Source organism: Nicotiana attenuata, unplaced genomic scaffold, assembly GCF_001879085.1.
Source record: "Nicotiana attenuata strain UT unplaced genomic scaffold, NIATTr2, whole genome shotgun sequence".
NCBI classification, from domain to species: Eukaryota; Viridiplantae; Streptophyta; class Magnoliopsida; order Solanales; family Solanaceae; genus Nicotiana; species Nicotiana attenuata.
Window position 1 is genome coordinate 183,716 of NW_017670849.1, and position 17,151 is coordinate 200,866.

A 17,151-nucleotide genomic window follows, 5' to 3' on the forward strand; every position below is an offset into this window, starting at 1 on the left:
ATTTCCTCCTACCCCCACACCTCTCTCATTTTCTTCCACTATATATACTCACTTCCCTGTTTCAGTTTAGGCACCAACACTCTCCCACTCAAGAAAAAAGAATATTACACTTTATAACCTTGTCCACATTTTGAGAAATATTCAAGTTTGAGTGATTTATAATTATCTGATCATATATAGTTTCATCAAATGGCTGCTTCTGGTTTTGAAGGATTTGAGAAGAGGCTGGAGCTACACTTCTCCGGCGATGATCCGGTGATCGGAATGGGTGGTCTCCGGCAGGTTGACTTTGATTCAATAGAGGAAGTATTACATGCTGTGCAGTGCACCGTAGTATCAGCTGCTGGTAACCAATATTTTGATTCTTACGTACTATCAGAATCAAGCCTTTTCGTCTACCCCACAAAAATAATCATCAAAACATGTGGGACCACTCAGTTGTTAAAATCTATCCGTCCATTTATCCACTATGCATGCGAAATTGGACTTATTATAACTGAGTGTAGATACACTAGAGGAAATTACATTTTTCCAAAAGCCCAACCTTACCCTCATACAAATTTCAAAGAAGAAATTATTTACTTACAAGATCAATTACCTAATCATCTTTGCTACAGAAAAGCTTCTGTTATGCCTTCAAAATTCACTTCACATTCTTGGCATGTATTTTCTGCTAGTTGTGATAAGTTTTACTCAGTTCCTATTTCGAACGATTTGTACACAGTGGAAATTTGTATGACGGATCTTGACCGGGTACTTGCCCGGAAGTTCTTTAAGCATCCGGATACTACCGGAAAACAGATGACGGAGATAACCGGAATTGGAGATATTAACTCTAATGCATTGATTTGTGACTTTGCATTTGATCCTTGTGGATACTCAATGAATGGTATTGACGGAGATCGTTACTCTACAATTCATGTAACGCCAGAAGATGGTTTTAGTTACGCGAGTTTTGAGTGTGTGGGGTCCATTTATGATGATCGTGATGACATTGTTAAGGTTTTGAAGAAGGTGGTTCAGGTTTTCCGACCGGGGACGATGTCCGTGTCGATCACGTGTACGAGCAGCAGTGAGATTTGGAGCAGAATTGTTAAAGCCGTAGAGCCTCTTGGGATGAAACGCCGGAGTTGCACGGTTGATGAATTTCCTGCTGCTGGAACTGTGGTGTTTCAATCTTTTACGTCCACCCGGAAATAGGTGAATTGTACGATGATGAGGCAGATTTCAGGATTTGAACTTAAAGTTTTTAGTAGTGAACTCGTTGTATTTTGAAATTATGGGTTCATAATACAATATTTTTTGAAATTTCAGTAAATTTTTATTCATATATATCTATGGCTAAAAATATTAAATTCATATGAACCCATAAAATTATAAGCTTCATCCGCCTTTGGTATGCTATGTGTGGCGGCAACAGCTATGGTTGGTGGTAGTGTCATGTTGGTTTAAGTGTGGGAAGATATTTAGGAAAGTATATGGTGGAAGTTAAGTAGGGGATCCTTATTTTTACTTGTCTTTTCAATGTATTATTTTTTAGAGTTTAGTTAAAAATTTTAAGTAAAAAATCATGTGAATATTGATGCATGGGGTAATGCAATTGCATGCATCGGATTGGATGTGAGCTTTGACTTGTGTAGAGAAGTTAAAGTGTTGAGAAATGGAAGAATGGGAAATGGTGTGGTTGGTACATCATGATAATGCAACCCACTTATGTTTGTCACGCCTAGAGAGAGAATTTTGATCAAATTCCTTTTTGTATCATGTAGTGGTGGATAACTGTAGGAAAAAAAGAAGGCATGAACTTCTACGTACAATCTCTTTAATTTTCATTTGTCTTTCTTCTCATCTCTCTCTCTCTTTTTTTTTTCTTTTTTTTCTTTTTTTTTTTTTTTTTTTAAAAAGAGAGAAGCCGTAATACAAATATAAAATTGCACGGGTCTACCTTCCCGTTCTTTCCAATTTCCATGCCTAAGCGTGCTTTAAATGACACGACCGAATAGCAGGCGGACGTGCTTGCATTCATCATCTTCATGTATGACGCAAATGCATTATATATCTCCGTCTCGTTTTCGTTTGGTATTAAATGTGCATAAAATTTATGAAATAAAGGAAGTTCTATCGCATGAATTTATAATGGGAATGTTACACAAATAGCCCGTGAGATTCAATGTTTACTTTTTTTACCCGTATACATAGATTGTACATTGATTATACACCGTTATAAATATTATATATGAGTTATATATATTATATATCTGTCGGATATATTTAGTTTAAGAGATTAGATGGACAATTATTTGGGTTAATTCTTCGTTAATAAATGCAAGCTAAGGTGTAAAACTAATATTATTATTAACTATTAAATAAAAGGTGGTAAGAATTCCAATTAGTGCATTTCATATTTATATCTCCAAGTAAAAAATAAGTGGCTAGTGGGATCTCAACAAGTCATGTTAGTAAGAATAAGTCATGTTCGTAATAATGCATATAAAATGGTAAGTGGTAATGGGGAGAATATTAAGTTTCAAACACCATGTCAAACCGTTATATATTTCTTTAACATTGCAAAGCTACAATCTACTACGTACTATGTTTCTATCAGACATCTCGCTTTATAAAATTGAAGTCAACCATCATTTTGTAACTATTCTATCCAGATCGCGTGCTTATGCATGATTAGCCGTAGTGTATATGTAAATGATAACTTACAAGAATCTTGCATGCACCAAAAAATAATTAAGAATATAAGGAAGTTATATTAAAGCCGAATTAGGGGAGGTACTACATTCTATTACAAGGCTGAAGTGGTGGTTGGTCACTTTTCCCTCTTGCTCCCAAGCAATTAGGACGGCAGTGAGCAGGAGATGAATGGGCGTTAGTATTTGGTAGGGGGAGAGACGAATGATAATTAGTAGTATAATACTAACTTTTCCAGAGAATTCTACATTATTAGCATGCAACAACACAGTTTTGCTCTTGTGTGTACCCTAATTTTATTAAGCTATCTAGAAGATCAAGGAATTAAGGGACGAATTCAGAAAGGAAAGGATTAAAAGGGAATCACTGAACTTACAAATGAAGAACCTGCTGTCTATTCTGCACTCAAATCCTTAAGCATTCTTGATGAAGCAATTGCAAAAGAAGCAAAAACCTTAGTTTGTGGAGTCACTTCATTAGCTTTAAATTATACTTAAATAAACATTGAACAGACAAATCATGAAAGGGGTTATAATTTGGTAAAACAAATTTGAGTTTAAAATAAAATCCATTTGATAGTAACATGTGCCCTTGTTAAAGATTGTGGGAGTTAATTACAACTTTCATTGGCTTGATTAAAGAAGAAATTATATAGCTGATACGTACTCAATATATGGTTAACACGTATAACTCTTTGTTTGATATATTTTAGAAGTAGTTGGGCATGCGTTGAACACAAAAATGAGCTCTAAATATCAACTTTACACTTAATAAAAGTTGGATTTAGTAGTGTGTGGGGGAGCTAAGTATACGTGGTGCAATTACTTTGGTCCTTTTAGCTCAACATCATCGTATAGCAAGAATTTAAAGTACTATTACTACTTATTGTTTTAAAACATCAGAATTACAGAGTTACTATGTTGTAATTATTGACAACATTGTAGTGTTTCCTATTTCGTTAAGCATCTAGATGTTTTGTCGGCAGTTCGTTCATCTCTGATGGGCTGCTTCCAACCATTTCTTATAAGCACCGTTCATCACATGACCAAAAGCCTTAACTCCACTCTGGTACTTTTTTCTTTGTAATTAATCTTAACACTTTAACTACCTTTTACACGCATGCTTATAGTCAAATAGAAATTAGGAAAGAAAATTATATTTTTCCTCAGTTAAAAATATTTGTCAAGTATGCACTACAAGAAGAACTCAAATTTGTGATAGAATATTTATGACGAAAACATCTGTTTTGTAATGAATTTGTGGTGATTTTATGAAAAAATTCATTAATGTGAACGAAATTTGTGATGATGATGATCTGTCATAATTCTCTTACAAATTTGTGAAGAAAATAACAGTATGTCCCAATTCGGTCACAAATTTATGACAAAAATTAGGATATCCATCATAATTTCGTCAGAAATTTTGTGACTGACATATTAATCCTTCACGAACTTTTCTCTAGCTAATTTCTTTTATGAAAAATAAAGTTTAGGACGGACTATTCCGTCACAAAAATTGTGGTGGCCATATGAATCTTTCACAAAATTGTAACGAAAATAAGAATTCAGTCACAAAATGTTTAACAAGGCAAATATTCATAAGAATTATTGGATTTCGTGACGGAACTGTGAGGGATTATTGTTGAAGAATTTAACAATATGCAGATGAAAAGAGAAATTGAGATTGAGAATTTTCGAGAGAGAATCAGTCAAGAGTTGTGCTTTGTATATCGATACAACTGACTCAACTAGAAAGAAGAAGAAGCTACAGTATATTTAACTAACTAACCACCTTAGGACAACTGTACATCACTAACACTAACTAATACTATAGTTAAGTTAAGCTAACTAAGGTTAACTACTAGGGTTAACCTATATTCTTTACACCCCCCTCAAGCTAGTACTAAGAAAGATGTTGAGTAGACCTAGCTTGGACAGCAAATATGAATGCTGAATGCGACCAAGTCCCTTTGTGACTATATCAGCTTCCTGCTCAGTTGTAGGACAATAGAGAGTAGAAACAAGACCATGTTGAATCTTTTCACGAATGAAATGACAATCAATATCAATGTGCTTCGTACGTTCATGAAATACAGGATTGTCAGCAATAGCAAGAGCTGATTTGCTATCATTGTAGATAGGCACAGGTGAATTATGATCCACTCCTAGCTCCTTGAGTAAACCAATAATCCATGTAATCTCTGCAATCGTGGATGCTAAGCTGCGATATTCAGCTTCTGCTGAGCTTCTAGAGATAGTGGGCTGCTTCTTAGATTTCCCAAAAATCAAGGAAGAGCCAAGCTTGACGAAATAGCCTGTGACTGACTTTCGTGTGTTGGGACATGCAGCCCAATCTGCATCACAAAATGCTGAAAGTGATTCAGAACACTTAGCAGCCAAGAAAACTCCCAGACCAGGACTGCTTTTGATATATCTAACCACCTTGAGTGCAGCTTCCATATGAGAGACCTTGGGACTATGCATGAATTGGCTCAAACTTTGAACAGCAAAAGAGATATCTGGTCTCGTAACAGTCAAATAAAGAAGCTTACCCAAAAGCCTTTGATATGGCCCTGGATCAGTCAATAATGTGTCATCAGAAGTACCTGTATGAGTGTCAAATTCAGCAGTAGTGAGCTTCACATTTGGCTCCATAGGACATGAAACAGGTTTAGAGCCTAATAACCCCAACTCAGCTATGAGTTCTAAGGCATACTTGCGTTGATGCATTAATATACCATCACTATATCGTGCAAATTCTATGCCCAGGAAGTACTTAAGCTCTGCTAGGTCTTTGATCTTAAAAGAGGTTTGTAAATCATCCTTAGTATGTTGGATCATTATGGGATTATCTCCAGTGATAAGAAGGTCATCAACATAGACCAGAACTACCATCATGTGATCTCCTGATCTTTTGATGAACAGAGAATAATCCAAATGACCCTGTTGAAATCCAGCATCCACCAAGGCTGATGTGAGCTTGAGATTCCACTGTCTAGATGCCTGCTTAAGTCCATAGAGGGACTTAAGTAGTTTGCAAACTCTGAATTCAGCTTTTGGTCCATTGACACCTTGGGGTACCTCCATATATACCTCCTCAGATAGATCTCCTTGCAAGAAAGCATTGTAAACATCCATTTGATGAATAGACCACTGCCTTGAAGCTGCAATAGACAACACACTTCTGACAGTAACCATTTTCACCGCAGGTGAAAAATTTTTTTGGTAGTCTAAACCTTCTCTCTGATTATACCCTTTGGCCACCAATCTAGCTTGAACCTTTCAATTTCTCCTGATGCCTTATATTTAATCTTATAAACCCACTTGCATCCTATCACTACTAAAAAATGGCTCATTTCCGACCGAAATTTCCGACGGAAAATTGTAGTCGGAAATTTCTGACGGAATCGGTCGGAATATGCATAAAAATATTTTTTTCAATTTTTGATAATACTTACGACTAATATTCCGTCTATGTCCGTCGTAAATTTTGGCGGAAAATTCCGCATCACTTGTAGCGACCAATTCGGTTGGAAACAATTAAAAAAAAAGAAATAAATAAAAAAAAATAGCGACCGATTCGGCCGGAAATGTTTAGTAAAACGAGGTTGACTACTTTTGACCAAATTACCGACCGAATCGGTCGGAGAGTTTTCTAAAAAACCCTTCCTTCTCCTCTTTTCTTCCTTCTCTCTTCTCTTTCTCTCACTTAAACTTCCCCCACCTAAACCCGCCGCTTCCATCAGCGAGCAGCACTCGTCGGCGCCGCTGCAAGTCCGTCGAGATCCTCCACTGCCAGGTAAGTTACCCCCCACCCAAACCCTCCTTTGTTATAAGAATTTAAGGATTATTGCAGATCTGTTGCTCTGTGTTCCAGTTGTTAAAACAAAAGAGTTAAGGCATGAAATTATAGTGACGATGGTTCTGTGATTATTGTAAGAGCTGAAAAGTGATTATTGTTTGATTTGGAAAACACCAACCAAGAGCTGAAAGTGAATTGAAGGACCTATACATCAATTCAGCAGCGTATGTGTAGTCAAGTCTATGTTGCACTTTTTTTAATGGCTGTATAGTCTATGTTGTAGTTAGTCTAGACTATATTTTTCACATTGTAGTAACTGGTTCTGTTTCATGGTTATTGCAGTCAAATTGATGTGTCAGGAAACAGGAAAGTTGTTGTTATCCATGTGCCCTACAGACTGAGGAAAGCTTTCCGCAAGGTTCATGTTCGCCTTGTTAGAGAGTTGGAGAAGAAATTCAGTGGCAAGGTAACTATTGAATTATTTTCATTATTTTCTCTCTTCATCATTGCCATTGAGAATGTTTTCAAGAATTGGGTTTAGAGTGTTTAATCTGAAGTGCACATGCTATTTTAGGCATTTGATGGTTATCAAATGTGGTTGTGATTTGTAATGAATTCATTCTTCATAATTCCCATTATGATTCGTCAATACCTGATCCCTTCCTCATGGACATTTTGTTTGTCCTGTATTCCGATTTGGGTTAAATAATATCTTCTTAGGCATCAAGGAGGAAATATTTGACATTGCCTTTTGGGATTGGCATTTGTGAAATTCACATACTGCTATTTAGGCCTAGTGGTATTGGCATTATTAGAGTTCTTGCTTCCGCTCTTTTTTGAATTACAGATTTGGTACCATATGGATAGTTGAGACCTTTTCTTAATAGTCTTTAACGGAGCGCAACGTTTGAAGTCCTATTATATATTTTGTATAAAAGTCTTAATACTTCATCCATGGAATAGCAGATTAAATTGTTTGTGTCGTCTGTTCTCAATTGTGTCTTGTTGCTGGATATTCACATACTATATGAAGAGGAGTTTAATATCCTGAATTATACTACTTCCATAAGTAGGATCAATATAGTGTAGGAAACCTCTCTTTGCTATGTTATTGTTGTTCTGGATCTTACTGATGAATGTGCAGTTAAAATAAGAACAAGAACTGTAGTTTTTTCTTTTAGTTGTTACAATTGACTTGTTTTTTGATGGAAAAATCTGCTAATTACTCACATAATTAGTTCAGTATTTCTTTTTTTTGGTTTCCCACCCGGTGTCCGGTACTCACATTGGAGTCCGACTATATCTGAATTCGCGCCGCGTAGGGCCCCATTCGGGGGGGAAGCGCTCCCTACCAAGGATTTTTTCATACCCAGGGCTCGAACTCGAGACCTCTGGTTAAGGGAAGAGCAGTCTCATCCACTGCACCACATCCTTTGGTGGTATTAGTTCAGTATTATGTCTACACGTATAAAAGCAATAATGATAAAAAATATTAATTTGAGAAATCATTAATTAATTTAGATTATATGAACATTTAAGAAGCTATTCAAATTTAATTAGTATATTCAAAGACTTATATTATTTAGAATAGGGATTAGTGTGAGATTTCGAGTGTTAAAAAATATTAATTTAAAGAATAAAATATATTAATTAAAGTGCTTTGACACAATGATATGTATATTTCTAAAAGGAACCTTTGAAAGAGTATAACATTGTAAGCAGTTTAAATAAATTAAATTATTTTAATATCTCATTTATAGATTTATATTTGTGTAGATGGAATTTGTGCATCGTAGATGGATGTATAATAGGAATTATCATAATCGTGCAGGGTTGAGAGATGAATTTATTGAAGGGGTTGCTGAATTTATTGCTAAGGCTCAAACACTTGATGATTTTCTTATTGGAGGAAGGATTAGGTGTCCTTGTGTGAAATGTAAATGTGTTAAGTTATTGATAATCGTCCCCCACAAGGACGGGTAAGAAGGTTCTTATACAAATTTTTATGTTTTGAATGTACATTTAGATATGTTAACATTAAGGAGTATTTATTTGCAATTAAAAGGTGTTTATTAATTATATATATATATGTTAATTTAATGCAGGTTTTTGCCATCCTTTCAAGCTACACATTTGGTTACAGATTCTATGAAGCCATTTTATCATGAGCCGTGGACTTCTTGGAGACAGATACCGTACAACATCAGAGAGCAAATGTGGAATCAATTTAGGGTAAAAATTAATTATATTTATTTAATAATTATCGTCATCATCTAATGTTACTTTTTTATATTGCAGACAAGGTGCACATGGCATCCTCGGCATCAAAATGCAATAAATAGTATTTTTGAGAAGAAAGTTGCTATAAGGATTAAAGATACTATGTGCGCTGCTCGGAATTCCGGTAATATGACGGACTGGTTAAGAGAAGATGTTTGGGATAAACTTCTTGAGAAATAGAATACTCCAGAATGGAAAGCAAAGAGTGAACAAGCAAAGGCAAACCGTGCCTCTAGAAAAGGTGGCTCGTTGCACACAGGAGGTTCGATTACTTTTGAGGCCCATAAACTAAGAATGGTAATTATTTATAAAAAATTTCTTAGTTTTACATATAGAATTTTACGTTTGTAAAGTCTAACTCATGCTTTTTCTTATGAAGGAAAAGGAAAGATGACGAGATGTGAGTTATGCTGAGGTCTTTGAGGAGTTGCATAAGAAAAAGGAAAAGGATGGTACAAGAGAACACTGGGTGGAAACGCGTGCGTCAGACACATATGTAAAATTCTAACTTCATAAATAATTATGGTTTATTAATATTAGTTTGTTTACATAATAGTTATGTTTTTCATTTCAGGAAGATTATCATAAAAGGTTGGAAGAATGGCAACAAAATCAGCCTCCTTCAACTCAACCAACACCTGATGATATGGCTTCATTGTGGACAGAGGCAGCGGGTAGAGCAAACAAAGGCAGAGTCTACGGACTAGGAGTACATCGACCTACAAGTCATCCAAACCCACTCTTAGCCAATTCTTCTTCTCCTCAAAGTCAAGAACAGATGGAAGATATGAGAAACAAAATTCGTGAATTGAAGCAACAATTGGACTCCCAATACGAAACATTTGTTAAGATGCAGAAATTCATGCGTAAACATAGGCATGATTTATCTGATGATCAGGATGAACAAACTGAATCTGATGTGTAGTAGTTTAGTTGTGATATTTTGGTTGATTGGTAAACTTGATTGTGAGAGACAACTTTATGTATTGCTTTTAAACTTGAATATGGGCTGTTATTTGGATGTTTTTATGCCCAAAATTGTTAGGTTTAAATGTTGGTATTCTTGGTTTAAGTTGTGTTAATGGTTGGCATTGTTGGTTTAGAATTTGTTAATGTATTGCTAATTTAGATAGTGTTAATGTATTGTTGTTTCGAATTATTGTATTGATGTATCGTTTGTTTAGATTGTTGGTTGGTATTTTTTTGTTTGTGATAGTTTGACAGGTGGGTAGCTTGAAATTGGGCAGAATTCTGCCCAATTTTGTACAAAATTCCGACTGAAACGGTCGGAAAAATCCCCAGATTTAACAATAAATTGTCAGATTTCCGACTGATTCAGTCGGAAATTGTTTTAAAAAAATTAATATTCAGAAATTTTCGACGGATTCCGTCGGAAATTAAATAAATTTTAATAATTATTAACTTCCGACAGATTCTGTTGGAAATTTCAAAAAAAATAATTTAATATTCAATAGTTTTCGACGGATTCCGTCGGAAAATAAATAAAATTTAATTTTTAATTATTAATATTCCTTGTATCATTACGACCGATTCAATCGGTAAATTCCAACCACTTTAGTCGGAAAGGTGAATTATTTGGTAGTCTGACCTTTTCGAAATTTGCGACCACTTTAGTCGGAAATCACCGACAGATTCGATCGAAAATTGTTTTCCGACCATCTTTTTTCCGACCGACCAAATTCGGTCGGAAAGTAGTCGGAAATACGTGATTTCCGACCGAATTCCAACCGTTTTGGCCGTTGGAAATCTACCATTTTCTAGTAGTGTATTGCCTTTTGTCCTTGTGGCAAGGATACCAGTTCCCAAGTCTTATTGTCCTCCAATGCTTTAATTTCTGCCTGCATTGCCTCTACCGATCTCTTGTCCTTTACTGCCTCTGAATATGATGTAGGTTCCATTTCCACTGAAAATTTTGCCAAGTAGCTTTGATATTTTGAAGAGATACCTTCATATCCAATCACCTCTAAAATAGGGTACTTGCAGCATCTTGTAGAACTTCTCTTGTCATCTCTAACATAATCCTTAAGCCATATGGGAGGCTTAGATACTCTTGTGGATTTTCTAGAGTCCCCATCATCAGGCAAAATAAGAGAGTCACCAGGACTATCCACACTGTTATATTCAATAGGGTGTGAAATGTCCTGCTCATCTGAGATAACTGGAGTTAGAGTAGGAGAGCATGGCATATTGGTTCTCTCAATATGTGTATCAGTAGCAGAACTGACTGCTTTCAGTTCTTCATCAAAATCTTATCTTGGCACTGGAATTTTATCCAGGAATAATGATTCTGATGATCCTTCTGCTGTGTGGAAGGGAAATATATCCTCATAGAACACTACATATATGCTTATAAAGAATACTCTATTCTCCAAATTCAAAAGTCTGTAACCTTTCTGATGTGCAGCATATTCTAGAAAGACTGAACTCACTGCTCGAGGAGCAAATTTATCATGGCCTGTCAGATTAGTAGCAAAACATAAACATCCAACTACCTTTAAATGTGCCAATGAAGGTGGCTTATTCAGAAGTAATTCATATGGTGACTTATGTCCCAAGACAGAAGAGGGAATTCTGTTGATTATATATACATCAGCATCAATACAATGTCCCCAATATCTAACAGGTAACTGGCCTTGAAATCTGATTGCTCGAGCAGTCTCCAGTATATGTCTATGTCTCCTTTCCACAACTCCATTTTGTTGGGGAGTATATGGACAGGAGCTTTGATAAACAATCCCATGCATTTGAAATAAGTCATTACATGCACTGTTAAAAAACTCACTCCCATTGTCTGATCTAAACATCTTAATTTGCTTCCCAAACTGTGTTTTGATCATACTAATAAAGTTCTTGAGTAAGAAAATAACATCAGATTTGAGTCTCATAAGAAATACCTAAGTCCATCTGGTAAAATCATCAACCAATGTAAGAAAGTATTTCATGCCATTATGCGTAGCAACCTTATAGGGTCCCCACACATCCATATGGATCAAATCAAAAACATGTAAACTTCTACTAGTACTAGTTGGAAAAGGTGCTCTAGTTTGTCTAGCTAGAGGACAAATTTCACATTTAGACAGTGAGTCATTATTTATTCTACTACCATAGTGTTGTATACTAGGAATCCTTCTTAGAACTTGAATTGGAACATGTCCTGTTCTTCTGTGCCATATTTCCATGCCTCCTTCTTTACTGGTAGCTGCAAAAGCTCTATTCATAGTCTTCCCTAAAGTTGTTGACAATATGTACAGATCTTCTTCTCTTCTACCAATGTCCTTCACCCTCCCAGATAAGAGGTCCTGGAACACACAACATTTTTGGAAAAAGGTAACACTGCATTTAAGATCTTCTGTCACTTTAGAGATTGACATGAGGTTAAACTTAAAAGCATGTACACATAACACATCTTTCAGTACATCACCTCCTGTGAGTTGACACTCCCCTATATGTGAGATTGATGCTGAATCTTCAGTAGGTAATTGCACTTGTCCTGAATTTCCTACTGAAGTTTTATTTTTCAGTAAACTCTTATCACCAGTCATGTGGTTAGTAGCACCAGTATCTACTATCCATTTGCAACGTTCTAAGTTCTCACATAAGGCTACATTACCACAAAAGCACTTACCTGCCATGTTTGCACTAGTCCCTGCAGTAGAGCCTTTGTTCAGCAATTGCAACAACTGGTTATATTGTTCTTTAGTAAAGAACTGAGCTAGTTCAACATTACTGCTTAGCTGATATATGCTTGTGGTTGGTGAAGCTATCACTCCTTGCTGTCCAGATCCATCTATCATGACTGCATTTGCTTTCTTCTTCTGCTTGAAATCAGATGGATAACCAATAATCTTGTAACAGTTCTCCTTCAAGTGCCCTGTCTTATTACAAAATTCACACCTCATCAATTTATAACATTCATTTCTAGTATGGCCTTTCATATGACAGAAATCACATTCTAAGCTATAGTTTCTCCTTGGATTAGATGTAGATTGAGCAATAAACAACGCAGTTTGATCATTATGCCCAGTTTGTCCATAGGTACCACCAGTAAATGATTTCCTGCTTTCTTCCTGAACTACCATAGCATAAGCCTTATCTATAGATGGCAAGCTTGGCATTAATAGAATCTAACTCCTTGCTTGCTCAAAATTGTCATTCAATCCCATCAAAAATTGTAGCAGTCGTTGATACTCCAATTGTTCAATATACTCAGTGGCTGATGTAGGAGGTGGCAGTATGGAGTCATATTCTGCCCAAAAGTCTTTTAGTTTGGTGAAATAAATTGATACTGACGAAATCCCTTGTGTTAGGGTGAATAATTCCTTATGCAAGTAATACAATCTCGATGCATTCACTTTGTCAAAACGTTCCTTGAAAGCAGCCCATACTTTCTGTGCATTCGAAGAAAATAGAACTCCTGTTACCAAATCTCTGCTCACATTGCTCATGAGCCATAAAGTCACAATCGCATTGCAACTATCCCACTGACTTTCCAGATTTGGACCAAAATCCTCCTTCGATGTTGATCCATCAACTAAACATAATTTATTCTTTCCTAACAATGCTACTCCAAAGAGAGTAATTTTCCATACCTGTCAAAATGAGTCCCACAGACATCGATCCCGGACCATCAGATGCATGCAAGTAGAGAGGATGATTATGATCTAATACAATCGAGCTAGGTATCGTTCCGATGCTCGTATTGTCTCCATTGTTCGCATTATCGGTCGAGTTCTCAGGAGGCGCCATTGATAGACCACAAAATTAGGGTTCAAAGCTTCTGAATTTGAGCAGATTCTCTCGAATCATCTTCAATTCTGCGAAGAAATTGCCCGGAATCACTCGATCAATGCTCTGATACCATGAAGAATTTAACAATATGCAGATGAAGAGAGAAATTGAGATTGAGAATTTTCGAGAGAGAATCAGTCAAGAGTTGTGCTCTGTATATCGATACAATTGACTCAACTAGAAAGAAGAAGAAGCTACAGTATATTTAACTAACTAACCACCTTAGGACAGTTGTACATCACTAACACTAACTAATACTATAGTTAAGTTAAGCTAATTAAGGTTAACCTATATTCTTTACAATTGTTGGAACATGCGCAGCGGAAGCAAGCATACAACCAGGCATCAAATACATGTAAAGTAGACAACGCAATAATAACGAGATTAGAAGCACTAACCTCTTGAAATAGTTGCACAAATCTTCCAGACAGCAAGAATCCAGGGCTGCAGTCTTCTGCTATTTGCCTAGTAAAACCTTGGACGATTTTGCTTTTAGGTGGGCAAGAACAACACAACTCTAGAAAAGTAAGTTATTGGGTGAAATTAGTCTTCTATTAATAGAGTTATTTTGGTCGAAAATCCTCCTCCAAAAACGTGTAGGATTCTCATTCTACAAGTAGAATCCTACTCCAACTCTATTAGATGACTTTTCTCCCAAGTCACTTTTTATTTTACCAACGTCTTGTCCAGGCTTTTACTAGGTATAGCAGGGACCACAGAAATAATAAGAGGCTACCAATTATAGTATTAATTCGAAATTAGCATGAATTAATTCTTACTACAATTAATTGTAATTTATTCCACTAAAAAACTGCAATTGAACTCCTCAATATGAATTTCGAAAATTCAATAACACTTATTTTAACTTCCCATGTTAAGATCTCAAATACTAGTTAATTAAATTAAATTACTGAAAATTTAATTTAATCAAATAATTAAATCCTTTACAATTTCGCTTAAAATATTTCATGTGACGGATACAAAATTCACCGACCGGGTTTTCACATTAAAACTTATAAGCTTACATAAATGGTATCATCAAACTCAAAACCGAGTCATGGATTCTATCAACTAATTATTATTCACAAATGTTATTCGTTATTGTCCAATCTATTAGGCATACACTAACTCTAAATAGAGTCGTACCTTGTGATAAATCAAAACAATAAACAAATTACACAGATCATAATAATTATATCAAGATTAGGAGTATAAGCTCATTTAATGAATTAGATAAAATATTTTATATATTTAGTACAAAAATATCTTTTCTCTACTTGGTCCGTTCAATATACACTGAGTATACTAGCACAAGAAGTTGGAGTAAAGCTACTCCCATAATCAAGACAAATTATACTATAATCTTGTGCTACAATCATCAAGATATTTTGTCCAACAATATCTTTGATTGTGAACATAGTTTATTAATTATGAGAACCAACAATTTAATCTTTTGTGCATGAGCTAAGACTCCATACACTAAATTGTCTACTACATAATTAAGAGGACACACATGTAACAAATGATCTATTTAAAATAGTACTTTATTGTATTGAATAAATTAAATAAACAATTATTCTATAAAGAATAAAATATAATACTATGTCTAAACCGCATGGTTAATAGTATATCCCAACAACAATTATGTCTTATCAAAGTTTGCCAAATGAAATGTGCAACGTCGAAAGAAAATAAAATATGTAGGCTAAGTAGCCGAAGTGACTACTATAAAAGAGTGAGAGGGCAACTTTTACAATAATATTTTCCAATTAAATTATTACTTATGTAATTATTATTTAATAATAAATTATTATAAATAATTGTTCATTGGTATAATAAATTATTCAATATTATCAAAAGCATTGCCAATATTATTTAATTGTTATATATTTCTAAATATAAAATCTAATTTGTGACGGTATGAGTTTGTCACAAAATTTGTGATTGAATTTATCCGTTTTAGTCCTTCACGATTTATGACTGATTTAACCTTTATTTTGTCATATATTTTGGGATCGATTAGCAAAATTCGTCTCTTGCTGCCATATGTGATTATGTGGTGTGTTACTTCAGAGTAATTCTTGTTATAAGTTATGTGTTGGGAACTATTCGATTATTTAAATTGTCATTTGTTTTCTTTATTTGAGTTATTCATATTTCATTTTTGTGTTCTGATTATGTTGCTGCTTTATTACTCGTTCACTTCTTGCTGTCATATTTGTTATGTCATTTCATTGTTGGTTGTAAATTACAAATTATTCTGCTGATAGCCTTACATTTATGTTCCTTTCATTGTTAGCTTTACGATATGTCTTGCACAGGTTTCTATGTCTAGTAGGTGTCTCGATCTAGCCTCGTCACTATTCAACCGAGGTTAGGCTTGATACTTATTGGGTACCGTTGTGGTGTACTCATGCTACGCTTCTACATATTTTTGTGCATATCCAGTACTTCCGCTCATGACGGGCACCGGTGTTTGGACTAACTATTTCGGAGACTTCAATGTATACCTGCTAGACGTTCGCATGCCTCGGAGTCACCTTCTGATTTTTTTTGTTATTATTGATTTCAATTTTAAATAGTGATGTATTTGATATTCTTCGTTACTCTTAGAAAGACTTATGACTTCGTACTAATGATTTTTGGATGTTGTATCTACGGATGGTTGTTAGATATGTATGGAAATTAATGTTTCATGTTAAATGATTAATGTTTAAATCTGATAATAGCTCACCATGTTCTAGGCTTACCTAGTTCTAGGGACTAGATGCCATCAAGACTCTTAAGGAGGGAATTTGGGCCGTGACAATAAAATTAGAATGGCTGGACTCGTATTTGAATGGGTTGTTGGAATTTATGAGTTTTGCTGGATTCCGGGATGCGGGTCCGAATTGACTTTTTGGTTGATTTTGAGTATTTGATTAAAGATTCGACCTTTATTATTTGGGTTTGCTTCCTATGGTATTAGTTGATGATTTTGAGTTGCTTGGCTTGTTTCGAGCTGTTCGGAGGTCGATTTGTGCAGAATGACGCTTCTAGTGTATCGATTTGGCTTGTTTAAGGTAAGTGTTTTGCCTAACTTTATTGGGAGAATTTTTTCTACTAATTGGTATTGTTTGCTACATGCGCGGGTAATGCATATATGAGGTGACGAGCGGTTATGCATGTGCAAGGGTTTCCATGCTCGGGAGGGAAAATTATATGCTTCTTTGTGCTTTTGTTGAACTTGATGATCTGTTAACATGTGCTTCATTTGAATGAAGGACTATTAGACTCAATTATCTGTGTTAGAAATCAAGTTAGAACATATGACATCTTAAAAATGATTAAATGCGATTTCTCTAAAACCGTTTGCATACTTAACTTGATCATAGAATTAGGAATCTACATCTATACCTGTTATTGACATGTTACTTGAGCTTATTTATTCGTACTAAGAGATCATGATTGGAGCCCTAGGGCAATGTTTGACACAATGAGTATTTCCGGACGGTTGATATATTTGGCACGATGAGTATTCCCATGCGGTTGATATGATGTTGGCACGATGAGTATTTTTGT

At 35.2% G+C, this 17,151-nt stretch overlaps 1 protein-coding gene and 1 long non-coding RNA gene across 2 annotated transcripts; both read left to right on the plus strand.

Annotated features, from left to right (window-relative positions):
• Positions 1-79: 79 nt before the first annotated feature.
• Positions 80-1,568, plus strand: LOC109243880 (S-adenosylmethionine decarboxylase proenzyme 4-like). The gene has a single exon (XM_019410889.1). It carries the CDS (start codon positions 190-192, stop codon positions 1,198-1,200), a length of 1,011 nt encoding a protein of 336 aa, XP_019266434.1. The 5' UTR covers positions 80-189; the 3' UTR covers positions 1,201-1,568.
• A 7,043-nt stretch (positions 1,569-8,611) lies between these two features.
• On the plus strand, positions 8,612-9,803 carry LOC109243881. Its single transcript, XR_002070635.1, has 4 exons — positions 8,612-8,733; positions 8,800-9,078; positions 9,161-9,277; positions 9,356-9,803. It is a non-coding gene; the product is annotated as an uncharacterized LOC109243881 (long non-coding RNA).
• The last annotated feature ends 7,348 nt before the right edge of the window (positions 9,804-17,151 follow it).